Source organism: Neocloeon triangulifer, unplaced genomic scaffold, assembly GCF_031216515.1.
Source record: "Neocloeon triangulifer isolate White Clay Creek 2 clone unplaced genomic scaffold, ASM3121651v1 ptg000004l, whole genome shotgun sequence".
Taxonomy (NCBI): domain Eukaryota; kingdom Metazoa; phylum Arthropoda; class Insecta; order Ephemeroptera; family Baetidae; genus Neocloeon; species Neocloeon triangulifer.
Window position 1 is genome coordinate 5,341,926 of NW_026775547.1, and position 25,313 is coordinate 5,367,238.

A 25,313-nucleotide genomic window follows, 5' to 3' on the forward strand; every position below is an offset into this window, starting at 1 on the left:
AATTTGTCATGTCTGTAATTCATTTATTTATTTTTTTCGATCAAGCCAAAGTATAAATTTTCAGGCACATTTTACCACCTGATCTAGCATTCAAATTATTAATAACTGAACGCAACAGTTTCTTTCATAATATATTAATTTTAAGTTGAAATGTTTTAAAATTACAATTTTTTAATGTACAAGAAAATTGACAGATATAATACTTCTTTTGCAAGGAATATTAGCAGGGATCATAAGAAATTTGAAATTTTTTTACAAGTACCATCAAAATAACTTATTCGATGTAAGATGATGAAATTTTTATTTAAATCTAATTAATTAATCTTACTTTTATTAAATTATAGATAATATATTACGATATATTATATTCAGATCTTGAAGTTATAGATAAAGCGTGGGATATAACTCATCAGAGTACAATTGTTCAATATTTAAAATAAATACAAATTAAAATTTAAATTATTTAAAAATTTAAAACTGAATTAATATTTTTTTAAATTCATTAATTTTAAAGACGTATTATAAAGTCACGTTTTGTCTTTTCCCATACGGGCGTAGTCGTTGATGGATAATACAAATACAAAATAATGAATTGGTTATGAAATTGCGAAAATTTATTTTAAAAAGTATGCATCGGTATAAAATTTACGGAAAAAAAATATTAACGATGACAAGTTTAGTTGGATGAATTCCTGAATTAATTAAAAGCATCTGAATTTATAAAAAAAAAAATAGAATCAATTTGTATGCTGTACAATTATTCTCTGTCTGCAAATCTTCGCGCGGAAAGACTCCAAAAATACTGCCTGGTCGTCATGATCCAATGAAAACGGCGCATTCCACCCCACCTGGCCTTACAACACGCGGCTCGGGCTCGGAGCGGGGAGACAACACGGACGAGTTTTTATTTTCAGTCAAGTTCTTGCTGCTGCACCGCCGACAGGACCCTGTGTGCATTGCAACGTGCTCTCCGCATAGACAGCAAAACAAAAAACTCCGTAATTATTCTGCGTGAGAAATTGAACAACATTCAGTGTCAGTTTGTTTGTGTGCGCGATTCGTGACTTGAGAGCACCATGCGACCTGCGAACCGTGTGTGTGGCTAATTCAGGAAAAAAACTGCAATTTCGAAAAGTCAAGAACCACCAGCAAGAGAGATGCATTCGGCGCCGCTCGTCGTCGCCCTGCTGGCGGCCGTCGTCGCCGTCGGCCACGCCGTCATCGTCGAAAGAGGTGAGAAAGATTTTCAATATTTCTTTTATCAAAAAGGGAAAAAATTAGTGAGAGAGACGCTTGTGTCCTGCGAGAGCTTCTTGGTTCACGCTCCGGTGGGCACAGCACAACTCTTGTAAGGTCTCCCTACCCTCGCCTCAGGTTCTCTATTCATTCTGTGCAAGAACCTTCCTCCTCGCAGGCTTTTTATATTTAATGCGCTTCTCTTTCTTTCGTGCCAGTATTTCACGCTTCTCAGCTTCTCATCAACAGTCGAGCCACTCGTTTTAATTATTTCTCATTATTTTTCCGCAGCCGTCCAAGGACCCGCGCGATTCCTTGACATCTTCATTTCCCGCGAAATGAGTGTTTTTCGTGTGAGAAACACTCCGTTTTCCTAAATTTCAAAATCCATCCGGTTTCTCAAAGAGTTTTGAAAATGTCCATCGCATGCTCAGAAAATGCCATATTAAATTTACAAACTGGAAATATTATTATTGTGCAATATTGTTGGCTACGTAAGTAAAAAAAATGAAACAAAACTAATAAAAATCAGTTTAATAATAATTTAATCTTATTTTTAAAACACAATTATTGAGCATTTATTTCTTATTCATAAGACATATTTTTATAAAATTAAAAGTGATTTACTTCTTATTTAACATTTAATTTTCACATATTTTGGTTTTTAAATAAAAATATATCTGAAAAATATTGTTATTATGTATTAAATGAAATTATAAGCAGTGCTTTTTAAATGCTTTTTTCTATTATAAATTTAAACACAGAAGCACAGTCCTTTTTTAAAGTGATAGGTAAAAATATTGTTGGGATCAGCCAGTGGGATCATGAGCAGATATTTTTTTTTTTGTATTCATTATAGATTCTTTCGTCATTTTCAAACGCGCTTTAAAAGTATGTAATTGTAAAAATCAAAGCGTTGGAATTGGCTTTCTGAAAAATAAAAAATATTAATATAAATTGAATAGTAATCCAATTTTGCGACACAGTCTCTTCCTCACACACCCCAAGCACTACAAGGCTGCTCTTAAATGCTATTTTTGAGGTTATCTTTACAACCAGCATACTGATAAAAGCAAATAGCTCGTCTTATCTGTCAACAAAAAAGTGCAAGGTGCCTCACAAAACGTTTAAAAGTTTCAATCCGAAGCAGCGATTTTATTTTTAAATTTGAGTTGTGTCAAAAGAATTGAGAAAAAACTTGAATGTTTTTCCTTTCTGTTTATTTTTATTTTATCATATTATCGTGTTTCTCTCTAATTTTTAAGAATATTCGTCAGTTAATGTGGGTTTTGAAAAAAAATATTGTTGCACGGCCAATCTAGCAAAAGCATCAACAAGTATAAAAAATTTGAAGAAAAGATTTGTTTCTTTAAATTATCAAAAATTAAAAAAAATCTACTGAAAAATAAAATAAAAATATATTTTAGAAAGTTCTATATTTCATATTTTCTTCTCTGAAAAGAATTCTACGCAAAACATATAATCATCGCAGGCTTTTTTGTTGACTTTTCCCATCGCTTTTCGGCGGTATTGCTTCATTAAGGGTCGCTTTATGTTGTTAATGGAGTGCACTCGACGAGAGATCATAAACCTGAGATCGCCGAGCGAGGGTTGTTTTCCAGCATCCCCCGGTTCCTTCTCTTCTCCACTTCCCCCGTCGTTCATTCGGTCGGCGTTTTGTGCGCGGAGTAAAAAATAAAATCCACCCGCACACACAATCGGTAGCAACGAATGCACTTTTTTCCATTGTGAGTGCGCGCCTTTGTGCAGTACCTGTTGAATGCGATAAGGTACAGCCGCTGCTAAAATGAATTTCCACTTCTTATGTGCAGCGATTTTTCCTCAACGTTTTTAGTTGGAAGGGAATGAAATAAATTCCTGCAGGCGGATTGGATTTTAATTGCGCATCGGGTGGGAAATTTTCGTTTGCTTACTCAGTCAGTCAAAAAGCAGGAGTGCTAATGGAGGAAGTGAGGACCGCGGGCAATGTGAAAATGGGCTTCACCTCACCCACTTTTAAGAGTGTGAATTTCTAGAAAAGCTTCATGCAGTTCTTTATGGTTATCAAATTATTTTTATTATCACATTCAGGGGTTTCATATGGATTGAAATTTAATTTGGGTGATTTCAATGCATGGATGTGGAAATGTTTGAGCAGAGAAAATTTAACATCAAAACTTCCAATAGTTTAAAAATTGACGCAAATTATATTCTATTTCAATACATTTTTGGATTGTTGACAGATGACAAATAATGTAAATTTAACGGATTCATTTAAGTTTTTTTATTCATTACAATTTTGTTCCAAATTAAAATTTATTGCTCAAACTCCTCATGATGTGCGTGGCATTTTTTTTTTATTATTTCTACTGGAACACAATTTTTTTTTGTATCTGAAAATAAAATGAGTGCTTTTATAAAAATTTTCCTTCATTTTTTGTTAATTTTTTTTTTGCAATTTGAGTCAATTAATGTCAAACAAATTATAATGTTTAAAAAATTATGGATCTAAATTTTACTGATTATAATCTTTTCATGAAATATTTTTTATGCATCACGTTTGAATAATTCAATGGACTCTGCATTGAATTTTAAAAATTGTTATAAATATCAAATTTTGCAACTCACATTTGTGATTTCTTTGGAGGAAAACTGGCCACAATATGGCCCGTAATCTCCATACTCTTATTGCTGCTCATATAATTTCTGAACTTTATATTGGATGAATCATCCCATCTGGAGACAGATCACATTTATAAAGTCACGCGGGGACCACTTGTTCTTCTTCTTCTTGTTCGGTTGATGGAAGAAGTCGCGCGCTGCACCAGATCGTTGACCTGATGTGATCAATTAATTTCAGAGGCCGCGCGTCTTTCTTTCTTTCTTCGCTCGTTTCGAAGATACTTGACCAGCCACACTACTTTCAGCGACTCGTGTTCTTCTTCTTCTGTATTTATTTATTTATTTGTCTGGTTCCTTTGTTCTTGTCTCGAGAACGTCGCGACGCGCGCTGCTTTTCTTTTCCTGGCTGCGAACTCGTCTTTCGCTCTTTCGTGAACCACGACTTTTTGCACGGCCCCGTATATGGATCAGCAGCTCTCAAATCTTGATGTGCTCACCTCGGCAGGCTGCATGATATCGTGGCCATTAAATCTGCTGAAAAAGCAACGGCGACTCGAATTTATGCAGCAGACAGACGCACGAGAGCCTTTTTGTTATGTGTACGCCTGATTAAAATGCAGACACTTGGCTATTGTTGCTGAGAGCTTCTTGTTTCTGGAATTCTCTGGCAAAAATTGAAATAATATGCAATTCAAAATATTTAAAAATTTATATAATATAAAAATTTATATTTTTTGTAATTATTATTAAATCATTATTTATTTATTAATTTTTTTATTGTAAAAAAGAATTCTTTCCTTTTAAATTTTTATAGTTTTGGCTTCTTCAGAGTAAATCAATTTTGAGCAACAAGAATAAACTAGTTTAATTAATAAAGTTCTTCAAAAAAAAATTTTATTACAAACGTTTGAGGATGAGACTGAAAAATTAATTTTTCTCATCTGAAGACATTCTCTGAAGAATCATTTGTTGAATATTTATTATTATCTATCACAATTCAAAAGGTTTAGATACAGTTTGTGATTACATAATGAACTCATTTTCAAGAATTTTCTCCCTGATCATATCGATCCCTCTCGGGAGTTTTGCAAGTTCGAAAGGAACTTGTGTGTCTGAGAAAAAAGTTCATAAAGGGCGCATTCATTTCTCAGCAGCATCTCTGACAGATGATCCCACGCGTATCACACGGGCTACACAAAAAGGAGGGCCGCGCTTTTCACAGAATGTATTACATGTTGTTGTTGCGACACCAGTGAATAATAAAACGGCAGGAAATTAACCTGCTACGGCCGTTTTTGGGCTGAAATAACGCGGGGCCGACGACGCAGCTGCCTCTTTTTTCAATCTCTGCAGAAAAAAATTCAGAGTTTTTCGCCGGCCGGTCGTTGAAATAATTATTGTGTCCGGGTTCTCGAATAATGAGGAGCTTGTCATCTCTGCGGGAGATTTTCGAATGAACCCAGCACTGCTCTGCGCGGATTTTGCATGCACGCAATAACTTGTCATGGAGGTAATTATCGCAATTAATGTGGGCAAAATTTTCGCCAGCACGCTTCCCGAAAAGTTAATTTTTTGCTTGACGTTAATTTGGCGGATTTTGTTTACTTTGACAACGAACACGCAACACGCCGCGATTTTCCACGAACCTGCTAAATTTTGGCCTCTGAAAGCAAATAAAAGGGTCAAATTTAATGAGATTTTATGAAAGAGAATAAAAATGAATTTAAATGTAAAAATTGTGAAGTGAGGTTGAAGTTTAAAATAATTTCTTAAATTTTTTTCTGTTACATAAAATGAAATTAGTTAGAATTTTTTTTAAACCTGTCAAAGCTAAAAAATTATAATTGAACTATATATTATCTTTCATGCTTTTTCACATTGTGTTAAAAATTGCTTTTAAATTGTACGGATGACGATAATATTCTAAATAAAGCAATACCAGATAAAATCTTTCCGCAGAGCTCAAAAATAAACAACCAGACGTGGCCTTTGATAACTTCTTGAACTTTCATGGAAAAAATACATATAACAATCAGAGAGAAATATCTTTAGCGGAAGTTGGAATTTTTTTAACCTTTTAAAATAAATTTTGCCTAGTTGATTTAGGTTTGAAGTTAAATTTAAAAATACTACATTTTCTGATTTTTGGTATGATATTATCATTCTTATCAGTGATAAAACAAACCTTGTGCCGTTCCCCACTTCCGCCTGAACATTTTTTTGCTTCCTTTTTTTGCCAATCTGACTCTAAAGAGCTGCTAATCTGCTGTGCAAACTGTTTTTCTTGACTGTACGTCCAAATGCTTCACATTTTTTTATGTACCAAAAGGAGACCAAAATTCGCGAAGCACGTCGGCGCATCCGAATCAAGCATTAGCCCCGCAACCAAAATAATGAACTTGTTGGACAAGATTATTAGGCAGGAAATGCACGGGGATTACAATTTTGAGATTTTATGCGCCGTGAATGGGGTGGCCCACTCGAAAATCTCTCTCCCATTCACAGAAGTCACGAATTTTCAGATCATAAAAGTGTCAGTACACAAACTCTCAGACGACTTTTCATGAAGATGTTTGTTTTAAAAGTGGCTTTCGGAAGAGGATATTGTACTTTTATCTGTACACGTGTTTGGTGTGTTGATGCCCTTCACAAAGACTTTAAAAGATTTGAACTCCATAGAGTGTCAAAATTAAGAAGAAAAACAAACAAACAAACATGGATTTCTTTACATTATTTATATACAAAAAATAGTAATTTCCATTTAAAAATCTAGAAAGTCTGATTTTTTTTTTTTAAATTTAAAACCGATTCCTTTTGAAATATTTAATTGTCGTTTCAATGAAGATCGTTCTATTGCTGCGCAGAGAGGGATTCTGGATTATAATTTGATCAAGTGACGTCGGCTGTGCTGAGAAAGAAACATAAGTCACACAACGCACATGAGAGAGAACGCATATAAGAAGTCGAAATGTAATCAAATAAAGCAGCTTTGCAGCCAGATGTTCGAACCAAGAGACGATTCAGTCTCGGCCTCATTATTGTCGCTGCTCGCCCGTCGTCTCATCATTGTGTCATTAAATAAAGAGAGCACTCTTTTGACTGTTGGCCGCCTTAATTTTGTGCTGTCTGCCCGCTCAGAAATGTCACCCCAGAAAATCGGGGACCTCTGTGGGTATTAAGATTGATCACGACCGATCGGGAAATCGTAATAAAAAATAATTTAAAATAATATTTATAAATCTCACTCTGCTAATTCAGTCTTCGTGAGACTGATGAAAACAGGAAGCTTTTTTTCCTTCTTTTCGCCGCATGAACAAAAGGCAAAAAATGGCCAATTGCAGCTGAAAAGAAAATTGCACAATGAGCATTGTTTTCGACACTCCATGCGCGAGATAAAAATCGCGACGGAATCTCCCAGCACATGAAACGGCACAATTCGTAGACATATATTTAGAAAAAAAGTTGTATATAAGAGAGAAATCAATCTTCCCATCAGTGAACCATTTAATTGCGTGGTTGTCTGGCTTATTTCAAGTTGTGTGCGAAAAAAAGAGACAACAAAATAGCAGCAACTTTTTACAAGTTTTTGTTTTTAACTCAATTGCAAAGGTTTTATTAAATTTATAGAAAGAAGATAATTTTATTTAAGAACAATTTTTCCCCAATATTTAAAATGGTATTCATTATTAAAAAAAGATATGAAACTCCCCGGAAAATCTAATTTCCATATATTTCTTTGATGTTCAATGATTTTTTTTAAATATTATTAAAATAATTACTCCGCTTCCCAAGTCCATTTAAAAATACATTTAAAATAATTATGCTAATCAGGACATCTATCAGGATCAAAACAATTGAATCAATTTGGCAATTCCAATTTTTGTTGTTGTCTTTTTTAAAGAAGTATAAACATGGCGATGAAAATTGATTTATTTTGATATTTTTTGTAACATTAACTTGGACTTCTCTGTACTTATTTTACACTGATTGCAACACTTACAGCCAAAAAAGAGGTTGCTTTCTTTCATAACTGTTAACCCAAGTTTTTTGAGGCAGATTTATTACTGCGCCGACGAGGAAGGACCCTCTCGTCGCAGTCATTCAGGCTCTTTTCGCTTCATCTTCTTCCTCTACAGTACAAACTGGATACGTTTCGCAATTGTGCAACAGTAGCTCCTTTCGCAAAAGCTCCTCAGGTGGTTCAGCATCCTGTTAATAAAAACATACACCCATATATTAATTTTATGTACGCACACAAGGTGCTGTCAGTTTGGATATTGTTAAAAGCCGGCTGATGCGAATAAAACTTCTCGCCGGTGCTTCAGATCGCCATCAACGGCCGTTTATTCACGCTTTGGACCAGTTGAGTGTGCTCTGGCCCAACTTCATTAAATGCTTTTTGCTTTTGTTTGGACAAGCGAGTCGGCGTGATATGCATGATTATCGCGCCACCACAATCAAAGTCTTAAAAAATTTCAAAATGATGCCTGTGATGATAAAAAAAAATTATGCACAAAATTAATATGCTCTTCATGGATTTGGCTTTCAATAATTTGCTTTAAAACTCAAAGTCCAAAGCTCTGCATTAATTAAAATTAAATAAAATTAATTTACATTATTTCTTCTAATTTTGATTCTTAATATTAATTAAAAAATTTTTAAATTCTAGCTGCTGTGGTTTATATTTTCAAGTTTTCCTTATATTGAACAATTTGATTTGAAATTTATTGCCTCTTCAATAAAATTGCTCTTGAAACTCCATTACTGCAGCTTTTCTCGGTATTTTGCTCAGCACGTCGCTCCTGTTGCTTCAAGTGCACTTGATTCTTTCTGCCCAAGGAAAAAGCGTAACGGGCTGCCTTCCGGTTTTGTACCTCCAAACACGAAGGCAATGCCAAGCGAGCCTTGTTCCCAGAAGAGCGCAAAGTCCATGCATGTGCGCATTTTCGTTCGTTTTGCTGCTGGAAACGCGGCGATAATTTGATACAATTCTAATTAAAAACGCGTCCCACAAATGTGCGTCAGCTAATTATAAATTTATAGTTTTGTGAAATCTGCACAAAAGGCAGTTACGTAACCATACAGACTGCTGTAAAAATATGTTTTAAATTTAATAAAAATAATAAAAAAGTGCGTATTTAGCAAGTCACAATTTCAAATTCTGCAAGAATATTTCAATTTTTTTCCTAAAATTATGGTGTCGCTGATTTTTAATGACATTGAATTAATTTCATTAATTTCTTCTATTAAAATTAAATTAAATTGCTTGTTGTCAAAAAGCTTGAGCAGAAATAAAATTTAAGAAAAAAAGAATAATACAAAAATTGGCCTGGGCACAAAAATTCTTAAACTGGCCCAAAAATCACAAGAGAAAGTCTTGTTTTTGTTAAAAAAAAATCGGCATAAATCTACATATTTCCAATCAGAATGTCAAAATCCTCCAAAATCCATTGTCGGTACATTCTGTATCAAAATCTGAATTACACCTTGTGCGTAGATTTTATCCAAGTTTGAAATTGAAGGCATGGCCCGCAGGTCAAAGACTTCCTTTTCGGACGTAAATATTTATGCCCTTTCGGCGCACTTGCCGCGTACTGCACGCTGTATATTGTCCTTAACGTATCATCTGCTTTATACGGACTTGTTTAACAAAATTGACTTTTTATATCACGGCGCACGAAGCTGCAGCAGAGACATATCCTGCGGGACATGCCCAAATATTTTGATTATGCGTTGGGCCTGCACGCAGGGCCTGCCTGAACGCAGAAAACGGTCTCTCTTATAACTTTTTGTCGCCGTCTGTTTATTATCTTTTTCTGGCCTGCGTGTGTTCGACACTCCTTTCCGAGCCAAACAAATGCCCCTCGCCCTCCGTTTTCAAATTACAGAGGACAAGGTTGCGGTTTCATTCATGCCGAGTTATAATTTAATACGCATTAAGGGGTAATTTTGTCTATCCTTAATCGACTAGTCTTCTATGCATGGAGCGTCCAACGAACGTTTTTATGTATGTGGTTAATTTCTTCAAAGTTTGCCTGCTTGGATAGGCTGAGGACTTAATCAAGAGTTTTCTCAATTTTATATTTTTTACCAAAGTTTAGTATTTGTTTCGACCAAGGCAGAAAAACTGATGGGTAGTGGAAGCTTTAGCAAAAATTGGGAAAAATTAAAAAGAAGCACTTAAAAGTCAAGTTTTATAATGTATATTTTATAAATAATTAATTAAATTGATTTTTTTAATTTGTTGAAAAATGTGAAAAATCAAGTCTTTATCATTCAAACTTGTAAGTTATAAAGGCTGAAGTTATAAAATATAAATATTTAACTGTATTTATATCAAAAATCAAATTTAATTCTCCCCAATAATTTATTTCTGAAGCTAAAGCCGGCGAAATTTAAAATCAAATATTTCAATTTTTTGCGCAATAATTTTTCTTATTTTCATTTTTATTTAAATGATCGAACATAACTTTCAGCTTGAGAGAGAGCTGAAATTTTAACCCTTGTGAACATCGTATCAAATTTAATTGGGAAACTTGTTGCCTGGCTTTTTATGATTGATTATAAATATCACGTTCCAAAAGAAATTTACATTTTTTTCTACTGAAAATTAAGTAGTTTCTCTCGCACATGGCTAGAATCGTAAATGTGTTGCGGTCACCGGGAGCAGACGCACCTTGCCTAGCACTTTATTCGAATGTACAGCAGAGGAATTCCTCGAAAAGTCTCATATTCAGGAGTCGCAGCCGCCGTGTGTTGCTCGCGCAGTGTCATATTCAGAGAGCAGCACAACATCGCTCCCACGCCCTTGTGTTTTTGCTGCTTTTTATATAAGACGCTGCTGGAGCAGCAGTTTCGATCCCCCAGCCAGCCTCGTTTGGACCAACACATGGCACAGTGGTTTTGAAATATGAGAGCGAGTAAACTACTTCTCAGCTCTCGCTCTTTCTCCTTCGCCATATCTCGTTATATTGAAAGCAGGGAGCTTCAAAAGTTGGTGTACAAAAAACGCGCACTCAGAAATGGCAATGCGCGTGAAAACGTCACAATTTTTGCCACTTTCAAATTAACCACTCTTGGTTTTTCATAAAAAAGGAGGAGAAGCGTCACAGAGATTTTATCGCCCACTTTGCGTGTGAGGGAAATAATCCGGCTGCCTTTTGCTTGTCTCTGATATTTAGTTTGTTTTACGAGTTTTTATTATATTTATTTTTTTATACAAAAAAGTCGTAAAAATTTTAACGCCGGTTGGAACAGAAAACAAAGATATTTATTCACTGCTTGTGTAAATTAACATTGTGTGACACTTTTTGCGGCTTTTTCCCAAGAAAGGAAGTTGAAATTCTCGCGTTTTCAGAGAAGAAGGAGCGACTTGAATTTCTCACATAAGCGACCAAAGTGCGTCACGCGTCTCTCGACCGATAAATCGAGGCTGTGGGAAATTACAATATTACGACGAGCTGCTCGCATTGTAATCATGTCGATTTGCAATTATAAATTGACTCTGAATGAAAACACGATGAAGCGCACACACATGTGTTTCGGCCGAGAAATTTACTACAAGGCCTCCTTTTCTTTAACATGCATTTAACGACGCGCGTGTATGTATTTGCTGAAGAAAAGCAGGGATAATATAATATTTTCTTCTCAATTAGTTATAACAAGACCAAGAGATTATTAATTATTTTATGCTAGTTTTAAAGAAAAATTCATGGCTTATTACATTATTTTCACGCAATAAAAATCAAATCTTGTAGGGTTAATTCAAATTTAAAATAAATATGTTGGATCTTGTAAAATTTATATTATAGTTTCATGTTCACCTTACTTATTTGTACATTAAATGATTTATTTAAGAAAAATACATGAAATTAGTTGGTTGCTTTGTTTAGTATGAATGAAATTAAAATTATATGTTAATAATTAAATTACAGGTAACCCATGCATTGCCCAAATTTTTGTATGCAAGATTCAATCCTCATTTTGGGGGTTGAGTTCCAATATCATAATATTTATTGTAGTCTGCCACAATTATATACTTAATTGTAAATAATATATTCTAATATTAAAATATAATTGTTTTCAAACAATGTAAGTTTTTAAATATTTTTAATGAGCTGGAAATTTTTTAGCAAAATTTAAAATATTATTATTTAAAGCAAAATAATAATAAATATGAAATATTATAAATATAGTATAATTAATTATTTTAATTTACCGATTTAATATTTTTTAAAGTTTAATTTGTCAACCATTGCAATATATTTAGTGTCTTATTTATCAAAAGCTAACATTTCTCTGCACGCTGCGTATTTTGATGACATTCGTTGTTGACTGCAGCATATCCAGTTTGCAGAGCTATATATATTTTCTTTCCAGAGCATTTGCATTCAGGTTTCACATGGGAACTGCTGCTGCCTGTGCATCTCTCGCAGCGAAAGAAAAGAGTAATTAATACGTAGCAACAATGCTGCTGAAGGATAAAGAATCTCAGATGAATATTCATCATATTTTATTACTGCAGCTCTCCCGCAGCTTCATCGCGTGCCTTTCGGAATTTCCAAAATATTATAACAAAAATATGAATAAATTTTCACGAAATCGCGGCGACGCGTGGAAAATGGAGAGCGTCTCGCGTGAGGTGCGCCGAGTTTGCATGACAGCCCTAAGGCCCTTGGAACTTGATTTTATTGGAGTGTGTTTCTTTTGTTGGAGCTCCATTGGCAAATTATCTTTCAAGAAAGGATGTTACGTGAGAAAATCCTCTCCTTCATTTCGAGAGCAGGGCAATTTGTCTTTGAAAACGAAACTGATCATAGAAAAAACTTGGCGATTTTTCACCTCAGCACCTCAGGGCTGCGTGATGATCGAAATTTGTAGAATGTCAAAGTCAAATTAATCAAAATTTTACAACGAGATGCAACAAAAAATTTAGCTAGTGAACAGTTTTCCTTGTATTTTATTTTATTCCGCGCCAAAATTCATTCCACGGGAATAGATCTCTGTGCATTGTGTCATTCTGATTCAAAATGCATGTGAATAAATAAAAACAGTTTAATTTTATATCCTCAGGCATTCTCAGGGATTTTTTTTCGTAAATTTTGTTACATAATTCCATTTTTTTTTCTGAAGTTCAAGTAATTTAATTTTGTTAGAAGCATCAAGCAAATATTTTTTTTTTTAGAAAAAAGACCAGTGAAAATCAGCGCCGTCTTAAATTTAAGAATAAAAATTAAATTTAACTGTTCTTAATTTTATTTTACTTCTAAATTGTATTTGAAAAGAAAAATGCTTTGCAAAATATAAATAATGTTTTTTTTTTTTTTTTAATTCTTGGCCCAGGACGATTTCAATAAACTTGTGGTTTCATCAGTCTCGCTATCGATCTTGGACCAAAATCGCTCTCTGCAGCCATCAGAAGGCTCATGAGGCAGGTGTGTGCTGGAAAGATGCCAACTGAAAAATATGAAAAGAACACATGAGCATCATACCGTCAGGTGTGAGTTACAAACTCTTTTGTCCAGAAGAGGCTTTGTCGGGTCAGTGGGGGTGGCAAGGACAGAAAACTACTGATGCACTTGAGACTGTTTTTTTATATTTTTCATTCTCGACGAGCGTCATTAAAAAGATGGCTTCAAAAAGATCGAGGATTGCGACGCAGAAAAAGGCGAGCATCGCGCACGATCGTCAACAATTCAATTTCACGGCTTTGTTTCTTATCTGCTGAATGAGATTTCGCAGCAGCACAGAAGCAGCCGAGTGACCAAACACCTTTTGTGCCGAGGCACATGCTTCTTCAAGACGCTGCTATTATATTCTCTCGCCGTATTTTGCACTCCTCGCGGCCACCGCCTCTGTGGAGAGAAAAAATAATCTGCTGAACAACCTGAGGAATGTCATTGTGTGCGTCTGTGACCCCCAATTTTTATCTCCGCCGACTTATCATGCACATTGCACGCACTTGCCAGTGTCAACACACCTTACGATCATACGATCTTATCCCCGGTTTAATTTTTTTCTGTCAGTTGTTTTTAATTTATTTTCGTTTTTAAACTTTTACTGTTCATGTTAAATTTAATTGTATTAAAATTGTTTTACTACATCGAATTGGTGGAATGAGTTTGATTTCCAAATTTTGTTAATTTTACCTATATGACAATGCGGCAATATATTTGTTTTTGTAACAGATATTTGATGTTTAGTGTCTTGATTTAAGGTAACAAACTATTAGCAAAACTATTTCACCAAAACGCTTTAAATAAAAATAATATGAATTATTAAAAATTAATAAAAGTGAAAAGATATTATAAATATTAAATTATATTAAATTTATTTTTTAATATGCATTTGGGTTGAAATGTCTTTGATAATTAAATATCAAATTTTAAATTTTTTTACTATAATTTTAAAATTCCATTGCTGTATATATGATGCTCTAATAAATGATGGCTTTGATTCAAAGCTATCCATTGATGTTTCAATATCAATAATCATTACAATAGAAATTTGCTCTATTAAAATTCTTTCGCCGGTTTTTGGAAGATAGACTAATTAACCTTGTGTCACAATTGTTATAATTATTTCTAAACGCACAGTAAATTTGATTTTATTTATCTCATAAAATTGCTAAATCTTATTAGATTTTGGCATCCAGCCTCTCTCCTATGTAATATTTTTCCCGTTTTATTGTTTGGAGGCTGCAGTTTCCCTGCAGCAGACTGCGTATTGAAATTCAGGTTGTAACGTGATATGCGCACTCCCCCACTATAGTTCTCTCTCTTTCCGAGGAGACAACAGGTGGTGGTGTTTACAAAAACGCAAAAGTAAAATGCTCGTTTCCTCTTCTTTAGAGTTGTTTCGCGGAGAAATAGGGCTCGTCTGGAATTGCGCATTATATTTTTGCATAAATGTGGTTCAGGGACTGTCGCATTGCGATGAGTAATTCAATCACGTCCTTTTCCTACTAGTGAAGAAAGCAAGAAATCAACTTGATATGCACGCACGGAACGCACGCGACGATTTCACAATTATTTTCATATAAAAGCTCAGAAATGTAATTGATCAAAACATTAGTATCACATTGCAATATTTTTCTTCATCAATCAGTCAGTCATACGATTGAAAATGAAACGGTATTAAAAGCAGTAAATTTTAAAACAGATAATTATAAAATAACTTTAATATTAAGCAATTATTCTTTTTATGTCTTAAATTGAATTAAATGGTAAAATTATTAAGTGAAAAAAATATTCATCAATTTAAAATTGATTTTATTATAAACAAACCTCTAAACATGCAGGAAATTTCATTTCTTGAAAATTTAAGTTGTACTATTTTTTTTCTTTTTGATCCTTCTAAGACAAGTGTATAATTTGTATTGTTCTTTTGTTTCAGGTGAGTCCATTGGTTCCATCAATCAAAACAAATCCCGGCTATTGCGCGAAACCAAGGTCCCCCAATCTGAAATTTGCTGATGGTGCTATCCACATGTAAGTGTCACACTCTTCGCAGTCAGTTTTATATTTCCTTCTGCGGCTGATGGAGGAGGGGACGCAGACTGGAATATATTTTATTTGTTTGATCCTCCAGCAGCTCCACATAGAGATGAAAGGGTATTGTCGAAATGTCTCATTGTGATCGCGGCGGCCGAGACACTTTTCTCGCCAACGCGGGCTCGGTTCGCGGCGATCGCCGTCGCCACCGAGTCTTTCCTCCGACCGCCTTGGTGCCGGCGCAAATGGCGAACGAGGCGCGAGTTCCATTGTTGCGCCGAGGCAGCGAACCAGGACGCGCTGCGAGACGAAAAACGCGAGCAAACTCACCGTGATTGTCGCTAACGGCCGCGGAAAGACGATGTGCTGTCAAATTCGGTGCTGACCCCCATGCTTTATTCACTGTAAATTGTTCCGTCGTACCCTTTTTATTGCCGCCGCGATAAATATATATATTCCGCAACAATGACTCACCCAAGGTCTGAATCGTTAAAGTACAAATTTTGATTGGACGATTTATGACCGGTGAAATCATCTGTATATTTTTATTTATTTAGGACAATTTCATACAAAATTAAATGAAAATAAAAATAAATTTTGTTCGACTGGTGTAACCAGAGCCTTCAAAGCGCGGAAGAAGTTTTAGCAATATTGAGTTTCAATAATATACCTTTAAATCAGCCCTTGTTCTTCTATCTCGAATCTGCACCTGTGCTGCTGCTGCTGCGGAGCGATTGCTTTTTTACATCGTCGATTCTTAAGGGATCAAATTGCGCACCTCTTGACAACAACTGCGCTCATAAGAAGGACACGATGGTGGTTTTTAACTGCGAGCATTCTATATTTCCACGGCATATAAGCTCGGCACTAATCAACTTTGTGGTCAGACTGGCTTAAAAGTGACTTACTCAGGCCAAAAATATAACGGTGCAAATCTTGAAACGTATTTAAAATAAAAATATAAGTTAATAATATAATAATTAAATAAATATTTTCATTCTCTCACAACAGATTGACCAAGTATGAAAGTGGACATAACAATCGGAGACAGAATTGGTATAACCAGCTCTAGAAAACAACATCCTGAAATTTCTAAATGGCCTTTTTTATACTTTTTCCAAAGAAAACCTTTATTTGCAGAACTGGAGCAAAATAAACTGGGAAATAAAAAAGTAAAATAAATTTAAATTTAATTCAAATTCAGGAATTGAACAACACAGATGGCAGGGAATTGATTTGCTATTTAGTAAAATTAGTTTTAAATAAATTTTAAAGTCTTTATTCTTTTACAAATTAAAATAAACTATAATAAATTTAAATCTGGAATATTTGGCCACTTTTTTTAGCAGGCGTTTTAATTCGTTAAAATCAAGACTCTTCAAAAAAATTTCAACCGTGAATCTGTCAAAATTGAAACTTCTTAGATATTAAAAAATAATGGCTGAAATTGAAATTAAATATGAGAAGTTCAATAATCAAGTTCAAAACGAAACTATAACAAAAGTATAAAATATTTGCAAAACAAAATTTATGCGTATAATTATTCCGTATACAATTTTGAACAATGCAGTGCCTTCACTTGCATAGTAAAAGTACAAACAAGTGGGGGCTTCTGCGGAAACAAACAGTGCCAGCCTATGTACTTTCTCCACTCTCAGGGTGGCATCAATTGCCGCGCGCATGCAAAAGCCGAGTTTGCATGGCGGCGGCCGCGCGACTCAGAACGCACGCTTATTGTTTATGTAATAAAAAGAGAGCAGCCCAAATGAATGCACGCATGGTTGCCTTAAGAAGGACCCGCCTTATCTTGTGTGTGCGTGCCTACGCCTTATTCCGAAATGACGTCACTTTTTCGAGAATTAAATTCAAAGCAGAGCGAGACGGCGGCACACGCGCGACCCTGCGGCCGCGCCCACTCGCGGATTTCGAAAAGCCTGAAAATTATTGTCGATTCGTCGACGACGAGCTGGAGATCTTTCCCCGAACATCTGCCGCTCTCTAGCGCAGCATCCCGCAGCAGCCTGTTGCTTTTTGAAAAATTCCCACGGTGCGGCCGCGCGAGGGCTGCGGGGGTGCGTTTTTCACTCTCGGCCTTCTGCTCTTCTTCCACTCTGCAGGCGCCGCCGCCGCCATATCATAAGAGCATGTTTGTGTGTTATTTTTTCCTGACAAGGGTTATATTCTGGATTATTAAGCCGCCCTCATCGTTTCCGAGCGGCGGTGTGAACTGCTGATAATAATTCCCACAAGTAGTGCCTGATTTATCTAACCCGCATCACCTCTCTTAGATAAACGGCAAACAACGTAAAACTACTCAATTTTTGACAATCGTGCAGTGCAATATATATTTTGAAAAAACAAACGTTCAATTATTTAAATAAAACAAAAATAGCAAATATTTTTTTCTTCTTTTAAGTGTGGGTGATTTTTTTTTCATCTCCAAATTACTATTCGCGCAATAATATTTTATTTTATTGTTATTTAGAAGTTCCCCTTTACAGAAAACATTTTACGATTATTTTATGCGCATTAATTTCAAACTGAAAAGGAATTGTGACGGAGTTTTTCACGCACTACTAGGTCACAATAACCATAAAACGGCGGTTATAACAGAGGAAAGTAAATTGATATGAATATATGAATATGCGCCACAAACTAAGAATTATCACCTCATTAAAAATTTATTATTATGACAATAATTATACCGCTCGTATCCTATGCTTAATAATTCGTATACACTACAACTTTTGCATATAAATAACAACTTTAAATTATAACAAAGTAAATATCGTTATGTTTAAAATATATCAATAGAATAAAATATTTCATTCATATTTCAGTTTATTAAAATTAAAATATTTTTACTTTATTTATGAATTATGTTTTGTGTTAAAAGTTTTAACCATTTTTTGCAGTTGTTTATGGGTTTTAATTTATTTTTGCAATAGCTTTCAAAATAAATATGACGATCGTGGACCCTTAGAATTTAGATATGAGTTTCTCATGTTATACAAACAAATTTTGCAGTGTATAGGATGAGTGTTATGAAGTATAATTAAATATAACAAATAAACTTTATTTTCATTTCTCTTTTTCTTATTCTCAATTGACATATTTTCCCTCCAACTCTCTCTTTCAATAATATGCAACAGACCAAAATAAAACTGCTCGACAGTTGTGTCGTTTTGCACATTATGCGCGCGGATAGATTTGCGCCGCGACAGCGAATTCTCAGGCGTGAAAAGCGGCAGCAACTCTCTCGACCAAGCAGCCGAGGGAAGAATTTATGTAATGAATATGCAAACAGCGTCGTGGTTTGGTGATTGCCTTTGGAAAAAGTTTGCTGCGCTGCTACTGCCGAGCATAAATATAGCCTCTGTTTGTGCCACCACACTTGATATGTGGGGGAGATACATATTATGTAAAAATGGAAACGAGCAAAAAGTAATATTCACCTTGTTGTGCCGTATTGTAAATAAAACGAGCGACGGCCAACAAGATTATATGTTGATCGCGCGCCATTGTTGCTGCTGCAGCACGTGCAAAAACCAGAGGTCTGCGAATGTGATCCGAAAAGAAATAAACGGTCTTCTCGCGCGGATTAAGACGTTGGATTTTGATTGCAATTTATTGTGACTCCTGGCGCGACATGCCAAGAGGTGTCATACTGTTAAATGAGATATATTTGAACTAGTTCTGGCTGCTAACATAATTTAAATTCGGCCACACTCATGTATCGACTATTTTTCTTAAAATAATTCTTAAAAAAGTTGATGTAATAAATATGTATATAGAATTATACTAGTGTAAAAAATGCCCACAAATTTAAAATGAGATGACAAAATGAGGTGTTTAAAAAAGTCTATAAAATTATTTTTACATAGCCAAAAATTTAAAATTCCCAAAAAAAAAAAATGATTTTAGTCACAAAATTCACATCATTTACAGATAACACAGTAAATTTTGTAGTAAATCAAACAAGAAATTTATAATTTATTAACCTTTGGAAATGTATTACAAAAATTTCAATAAATTCCAGTAATTCAGAAAATATGTTATTTCTTTGAAGTAAAATGCAAAAATTGAATTTAGAAGTTTTTTTTATATTTTTTTGCTGTTTTTATATCAAAAAGCGCCCCCGGGTGGGATCGAACCACCAACCTTTCGGTTAACAGCCGAACGCGCTGCCGATTGCGCCACAGAGGCTTGGTGCTCACTGCTCTGGTGCTCGGAGATTAGTTGGAAGAATGCTTGAGAATGGTGCTCAAATGAATGACGTGTGCCACTTCTTGCGGGAGAATCTCGTTATTTTCATCGTCACGACCTTTGCCTGGTGCTCTCGCATGTATACAACTGTATATTTATAGACACCTGCGAGTTTATAAATTTGTTTTGCATAATAATATCGCTAATATCGTATCAATCAAAAATTCACTTTGAAAAAAATTAAAATTCGTGCAATGCAACAATTAATTAATACGTTAAAGTGAATTACTTTTTAATTTATTAAAACTTTAGACACTTAAATAAATAACCCGAGATAAACTTATTATTGAAACGTATAATCTATTTTAAAGATTAATTTATTTTTCTTATTTATAAATTTTTATTTAATTTACATTTTGTTTTTAAACTTTTTGGTGCTAAAAAAGCTTTTGATCTGTTGTTTATCCACCAAACGCCAAGAAGTATTAATTTGTTGAGGCCACGTTGATAGCAGCATCATCCAAAATATTTGTAAGGATAATCAGTAGTTCAAATGTCTTCTGTCGCTTTCATTATATATTTTATCATCACAAAACTTAATTTGCCTCAAACCCATGGCGCCCTAGCTGCAAAGGCTGCAAAATAAAAGTTTGTTCTGCCTATCTTATCAAACGCAATTAGTCATTTGGAGCACGACACCTTTTCTCTTGATGAGATTAAGGGGCCGCCAAATTCAATTTTCTAGATAGGAGGGCCACCACATGCCATGCGAGAAAAATCGCTTTTTAATTCAATTTCGATCCCACGGGAATATAGTAGGCCGGTCGCTGCTTTACTTATGTGTAAATCATTACGATTTTTTATCACGAGGAATGTAAATGGTGAAGGTCGTTTTTGTGATTCAATTGTGATATTTATTCTCCCATCAGAACCGAGAAGGGGTAAGAAGGGTGTTCTCACATCAGAGACGCATCGTTGAAATTAGAAACCGCCTAACAGATCGAGTTATACGATTTTTTTACTAAGACTTCGGCTAAAACCTAATTTTTTTCTTCAAGACTCAAGTTCTTAATTTGAAAATAAAAATTAAAAATGTCCCTTTTTATTTATTTAACGAGTGCTGAATTTTTATAGGCCATAAAGGGCCACCCTTTTCCTGCTCTCTTCATTAAAAATTATTAGAATTTATTGCCGGCCCGTTTCTTTTCGGCCATTTCGGTAATTTGAGCCGTCAACAAAAGGGAAAGTTCAAGTCAAACGACAAAAGGAAAATAATTTTTAAAATGAATACAATGTCTTTTTGTGGATGCGAGCAAGTTTAATAGCAATAAAAATATATATCAAGCTGCTATCGAACAGATGTTGTGCAACGAGTCCCCCAAACACACACATACGCATTTATTGTTATCAGCTGAGAAGAGAATGGTTGCTGCGGGTCGGAGTAGAAAACACTTGACTCTCGATCTCAAAACACACACACGGTCTATATTTATGTAGCGCTCCTCACAAAGAACGGCAGTCAAGTGTTCTAAAAAAAGCCATAAATTAATTATTATATATATCGAGACCTCTGCTGGCCGTAGAGTGCGACTTGCCATTATAAATTACACTTTAATTGAGAGCCAGCGAGCCGCCCGCTCCAAACTACGCAGTATAAACTTTTATTTTGATTATTTTTAAATTGATTCCAGCCTAACACTTGACGCGAGATGTTTCAATTTGCATGCATAAAAGAAAGAGCAGCCAATAAATTAATCAAAGCAAATCTGTGAGAGTCTGAAAAAGGGTGAAAATAAATTTAAATAAAAACTTTTAATTCAACTATTTTAGCCAGATCCTTTCTATAGCAGCTTGGCAGTTTTGAAAAACAATTCCTTTGTATTAAAAATGTTAAAAATTGTCTTATGAATCAATTGATAAAAATGAGAAAACAGACATCTGCTCTGAAGTTCAATTTGAGATAAGATTTTATTTTTCCTTTCCTTCTTAATCTCTATTCCGAAATTCATTTAAAATTTCCGCATTCATCAATATCTTGCGTGTCAAAACTTCGTGTAAGAGCCAATAAATTATAAATAATTTTGCTCTTAAAAAGCATTACAAAAATTTAAAATTTCATCTAATCAGAGAATGAAAATCTGTCTAATTTATACGAGCTGTTCTGTAAGTGACGCGAGCTGCTTGTAATGTTGATTGATCACAGAGTGGTCGTTATAAACCGGAGAAAAGATCAGTTGGTTCAGTTCGTGCTGCAAATTGGCAAGTGGCCGCGCAATCCATCAAAGAGCGCCTCCACCAACATGCATCTCACGAGCGAATTCTGGAGTAAAAAATGGCGGCGGCTGGTTCGTCAGGGTATTGTCAAAGTGGCGTCAGCGAGTCGAGCCACCGTTTTGTTACGCAGCAAATAAATACATTTCAAATTAGACCGTCTTGGCGATTCAAACCATTAATCATCGCTCGGCAAAAGTACCAATAATTTTTCATTCAACAGAGCACCTGTGAGAAAATTTCCTCTCGCATAATAAATTTGACGCCGTGTTATACACAAGGATTTTCTATTTGGTGTGTATTTTTTACTCTTTTTTTTATCACGGCTTAATTTTTGTCGCTGGCAAGTTTGAATAGACACGGCCGAGCGAGCAGCTTGACGGAAAGTGAAGCCGCGTCATTGAGTTTGAGCGCGTGCAAGAGACCAATTTACATCTATTTGGAAGTTTTTTCTGATTGTGAGAGGAAAATTCTCGTGTTTGTTTACATAGCTTTGCAGAGGAATTGAAAAAAGTGCAGTCTTCTCTGTTCAATTTATATAAGAGAAACAGAGAAAAACCGTCTTCATCTTTAAGAGAGTTATTTTTTTTCAAGGAACTTGAAAGAATTCATTTCAATAAGAAAAATAATTAAGTGTAATAAAATTTTTCAAACTTCAAATTATTTATTTATTGACTTGTGCAATGCCAAAGAATGAGTTATTGACATTCAAATTTTCTACACTCTGCTCTGCTGATTGTGAAAAATGCGGGGTCGGTCAGCATTGCAATAAATTTAAGATTTTGTAGCAGCTAAAGACCTGTCAAAGTGTCAAACGCTTAGGATTTTCCACGAAGACTATGCGTTGGCCACGAGCAGTCATTGATGTATGATGGTGCGATATTTAAACTTAGGTTGAGAGATCTGACAAAAAGGCAATAAAGATGATGTCAAGAGAGATGAGCAAGACATGCAACCGTCTTATCTCTTCTTCATATGAGGACATTTTTCCTTCCTATTGCGCAAGAAGTGCATCATGGAGATTAATTTTGTATGCTAGTTTCATTTACCTTAAAAAAATTTGAAAGAATATGGAAGCTTGGAAATGACAAATGAATTTATTGACCAAATACCACATATTGCAACAATTTTTTTTTATATTTTGATTGATAAAGATAATGATTTGCATAAGTTAAATAAAATGATTATCTGTTTTAAAAAAGTTTGAAGAACATTATTTTATCATTAATTTATAAAACTATTTGAAAAGTTTTGAAATGTGTTAAATTTGTTATATTTTAAAATATAATAATAATTTTGAAATAAAAACCTATTAATATTACATTTTTTATTTTGAATTTTTCTTTCTTTATTTATGATCTAATTTTACATTTTAATACTGTTTTAAATTTTTAGTATAATAGTAAAGTATACTATTTATTTATAAAAGTATATGCATTATTTATTGCATATTTGTTTTATCCAATGATAATTCTACTGGGGCTATGTAGCAGGTTGAATATTGTATATTGTATCAATTTTATGGAATTCATTTCTCAAATTAACAAAGTGGATATGTTGGTTGAAATTTGCCAACCTGAAGCAGGTTCATTCTTTCAGTTTTCTTGATGTATATTACACATTAGAAACGCTCAGTGAAACAGGAAGGGATCTTAACGGACTTGACAATTTTTTTCTCACTCCTATACACATCAAAAACCTCCCTTTTCATTATCCTTTTTATACAAAACGCCGATGAAAGACGTTGAGTGATGCGCTTCACAATGGAAAATACGTTTACTCGTCGTCTCAAGACGTTGCTCTATTTGAATATGAATCAGCCCGGGTTCAAGGAAGAAAAACTCGCGCTCGTGCACCTGAGCCAGGAGTGAAAAAATGACCGTTGGAAATTGAATAGGAAAACTACACTACTTTTTTGAAAGTTTCAGCGCCGCGCGTCCATCTTTCACCGGTCGCTGCTTTTTAGGAATTTTATTTTTGTTGTGAGTGCGGTGTAATTTATTAACGCGCGTCCGTCGAGAGGCTGGCAAAAAGACAAAAGGGGTATATAATATGATGCGAGTGTTGCGGCCAGAGTGCGTGGAGGCTTCGCTTCAGTACTTCTGCTGGCCCCCGCAGAGAGATCTCGCCGAGCAAAAAGACGTCTGTGAGATATAAAGCGTCCTTCGCTCTTTCTCGGGGTCGATTCTTCACGCCTTATTTGACGGAGAAACGCACAAACTCATTTGATTCGGACTGTGTCTAATGTTGGTTTTATTTCCACCTTTGAGACGTTTAAAAAGCACCCATGACCAAAGAAAATTCCTCTTCCTGATGCTGCGTATAATACAAATTCACTTTTAATTAGGGCAAAAAATTTAATTCATCAATGGTCATCAATCAAAATTAATAAGAAACTTCTAAAAATTCATTTATGAAATATATTTTTTTTTCATTTCTTTTTGAAAATTATTTCAAATATTTTATTTAATTTAAAATTTGATGAAGTAATAAAAAAGTATTTGCAACTAAAAGATTAAAAAAAGACTCTCTCTGGGACACTCTGGGAATGGGAATTTTTTAACTTCAGTTTTACTTTTTATTAAAGACAGACCTTTTCACCAGTAAACACTAATTTAGGTCCTAATTAACGAAATTGACTCTGCCCATTGAGATTAATCAGGCACCTGTGAGGTTCATCTCTCTCTTCAGCTGCTCGGCGTCGGAACAATGAACCAATAACAAGTCTCGAAGTATCTGATCCATCATCACCGGCCAGCGCACAATGGCATTCAATTATTTATTGACGACTTTGATTTATTCAAACCCGCACAATGCGCCTCGTAATATTTCATGTGCGCGAGAGAGCAACCGAAGCAATGTCGTTTCAATTTATCTTATTGTGCGCCGTGCGTCTCGGAATGCGAGATTGAAGAGCCAAAGAGGCTGCTGCGCGCATGGATCACACTTGATCGCGTCTCATTGTATCGGCAGCCGAATGTTGTCATTAATGAAGTCCGAGAAAGAAAAAGAGCTTGAGGCGTCCAAGGGGTACGTGTTGCTACTTGAGAGGTGCCCGAAGTGATCATCTGATCCATCAGCTAACTAGCGACAGAGATGAGAAAGCTAACGAAATAAATTCAAAATTAAATTTGAGAATGCATAATTCAATAAAACAAAATCTCAAAAATTGTAGAATATATTTATCATTTATGCATTTGAATATTTTTAATATTGGTTTCAATTCAATTTAATTTTGTTGAATCATCTGTAATATTATAAAATTTAAGTTTTAAAAATTCCCTAATGTTTTTATTTATTTGCAAAATTATCTGACAAATGCTTTTAAAAAGTTCTAAAGTAGTGGAAATTTATGAAGATTTTTTAATAAAAATTGGAAAATCAACGAATAAAAGCTATATTTGCTTGAATTTTGTAGAATTTAATTTTGTAACAAATAAAGAAAATCTAGAATATTTTATTTTCACAAGTCTATAATTATTAATT

General features: G+C 34.6%; 1 protein-coding gene and 1 non-coding gene across 2 annotated transcripts in view; one reads left to right on the plus strand and one right to left on the minus strand.

Moving 5' to 3' along the window:
- Positions 1-923: 923 nt before the first annotated feature.
- LOC132193385 (epidermal growth factor receptor) overlaps positions 924-25,313 on the plus strand; it is a 99,234-nt gene continuing 74,844 nt past the window's right edge. Inside the window, exon 1 of the mRNA XM_059614024.1 lies at positions 924-1,233. Coding sequence (XP_059470007.1) covers positions 1,158-1,233 — 76 coding nt within the window. The 5' untranslated portion in view covers positions 924-1,157. The remainder of the gene's footprint in view (positions 1,234-25,313) is intronic.
- On the minus strand, positions 19,484-19,556 carry Trnan-guu (transfer RNA asparagine (anticodon GUU)). The gene has a single exon. It is a non-coding gene; the product is annotated as a tRNA-Asn (tRNA).